At 43.0% G+C, this 2,500-nt stretch overlaps 1 protein-coding gene across 2 annotated transcripts in view; it reads right to left on the reverse strand.

The window, feature by feature from the left end:
* Positions 1–492: 492 nt before the first annotated feature.
* Positions 493–2,500, reverse strand: part of mfn2 (mitofusin 2) — a 20,260-nt gene continuing 18,252 nt past the window's right edge. For both annotated transcript variants that reach the window (XM_053317044.1, XM_053317043.1), the window contains exon 18: positions 493–1,709. In XM_053317044.1, coding sequence (XP_053173019.1) covers positions 1,640–1,709 — 70 coding nt within the window. In that variant the 3' untranslated portion in view covers positions 493–1,639. The remainder of the gene's footprint in view (positions 1,710–2,500) is intronic.

Below are 2,500 nucleotides of genomic sequence, written 5' to 3' on the forward strand. Positions count from 1 at the left end.
GTCCTCAAACATGTTACTTTATGGATAAGATACACACTGATAGACATATCTAGCTGACTGATGGATTTGAGGCTATGAGCACTTTAACTGAAGTCTGACAGGAAGTCAAAATTCTGACTAATATTTTGGAATCATTTTAACTGTATTTATTTACAGTCTAATCAGAATTATTTGTGTGGTAACTTCAGGTCATGTCTGCCAATAATCCTAATCTTCTTTTTCAGTGTTCAATTTTGAGCTTGAACCTGTGTGTGTGTGTGTGTGTGTGTGTGTGTGTGTCACAGAGCTCCACTATATAAACACACACACTGCTGCACTGGGTGACATGTTCCTTCATGACCATGAAAACACACGTTGTCCTTTACTTTGACACACACACACACACACACACACACACACACACACACACACACACACACACACACACACACACACACACACACACACACACACACACACACACACACACACACAGCATTTATCTTCTGCTGTTTTGGAAAATTACTGAGACTTTTTTTTAAAAATCAAACAATATATTTGTGAGTGATATTATAAGCAGAAGGAAACTACAGGCTTAATGCTGAGAGCCACAGAGAGGATAGCAAAGTCAGAAAATGATCAGAGACAGATTCACATTGTCGCTTTGGACATGAGATTTGTTGATAGTGAGAAAAATATAGAATAAGAGCAGATGTGTTCTTTAAGTCGTAGCATTGATGAATCCTACATTTTTAGCTTAGCTGTGAGACGCTGAAACTATACTATTACTGCACAGTCCCAAAATATGACATGTTTACTCTGAGTCCAATGACAGCAGTCAGATCTGCTCTACATGCAGGGGAACCTGTCTGATGTAGTTGTGATGTCATCAAACTGAACTGTGAACAGCTGTTAAGTGTACAGTTTAAATCAGTTGTAAGAATTCATGTTCCAATTGTCCTTCATGTCACTTAAAACCAAACCATCACATAATATGTTGACACATTAGTCTCTTCTCTTTCTTTCTAACTTAACCAAAACTCTTCTGATAGCTGTGCATCATTTCACACAATGAACAAGAAAAAAAGGTACATTTCCCAAATATACTACAACTGGAGGAATAAGTTAATCTGTATGTCTTTAGTTCATTTCTTTATGTTAATAAGACACTGTCTTCCATTCCCTGCACCTGTCCACTGTTCAGAATATATACAAAATCAAATCTACACGAGTTCTCTGAGGCAGAGTTCTATGGAATCACATGGTCTGACAGAAGCTGGCAAGAGTGGCTCAGTGGTGCTGATGAGAATGCAGAGACAGCTCAGACTAAAGCTAGAGTCACATCTATCAGCTGTCTGACCACCTCAGCTCCATGCTCATGTGCAGGAGTGTGTATTAGGTCACTGAGCATCTGGAAACACACTGAGTGGATGTTTCATAGTGGAGCAGGTGGCTGTGTATTTACTATCTGAAGCTGTTTGTAACTGTCCGTGCATCCCTATCACAACCGCTCAGCTTCCTCTCCTGTCAGACATCCCAACATTCCCTTCTCATAGTTGAGGGTTTAACTCTCGTTGACTTGAAAATACCAAAAGTGTGTCGACTTGAAAGCGGACGTAACAGATGTTACAGAGTCTCTCAGGTGGACACTGTGGCAGGTTTACTTGCTGTGGTGGAGGTACTGCTGGGTGAACATGTTGAGCTCGCTGTCCAGCCAGCCCGCTTTGTTCCTGACAACATAAACACACATCACGTACGTGTTAATAACAGTAACACTGATGGATCCATGTCTGGCAGACGTACAGGGTCATTACAACAGCTGTGGTGTGTAACTGGCTATACTCACTCAAATAACACGTTTTATGACATCTTCAGCAGATGATGTGAAAACAGACGTATAGAGAAAGATACTCTAACTTTCTCATTTAGAGCTTTGGAGGCCAAAAAACTGCCTCCATCAAACTTGTGACTGAGTCCAAGATTTAGCACCAAAATCTCACAATAACCCCTTTTCCACCGAGCTGGAGCTGGTGCTGGTTCGGAGCCAGAGTCTGACTAAGCACCGGTTCTTTGCTTTTCCACCGCCAAAGCTCCAACCCCGAGCCTCAGAACGGGTGCCAGAGCGAGCACCGACTCTTTAAGGTCAGTGGGCTGGGGGCGTGGCTAACGTTTATTAGCTGGCTAGCGAGGCTAACATTTATTAGCAGACTAGCGGGGTTAACGTTCATTAGCTGACTAGCATGGCTAACTGTCATTTACAGTGGGTTAAATATTTGTTGATTTTTGCCAGAGCTGTCTTCTTCTTCTTCGTTTCCGGCAGGCTAGATGCCTTGTGCCATGTTGCTGCCTCTCAAGGGGGGGATCATGGAAGTGCTTCAAAGGCGCGCGCTGGCTACGTTATACAGTTACGTAATTGCGTGGCTCATAAGAGGTGCTCGGGTTAGCACCAACTGAGCACTGGCTCTAGCACCAGCTCCAGCTCGGTGGAAAAGGGGTAAATGTGATGGCCGCTCAAAGTTCA

Source organism: Scomber japonicus, chromosome 4, assembly GCF_027409825.1.
Source record: "Scomber japonicus isolate fScoJap1 chromosome 4, fScoJap1.pri, whole genome shotgun sequence".
NCBI lineage: Eukaryota > Metazoa > Chordata > Actinopteri > Scombriformes > Scombridae > Scomber > Scomber japonicus.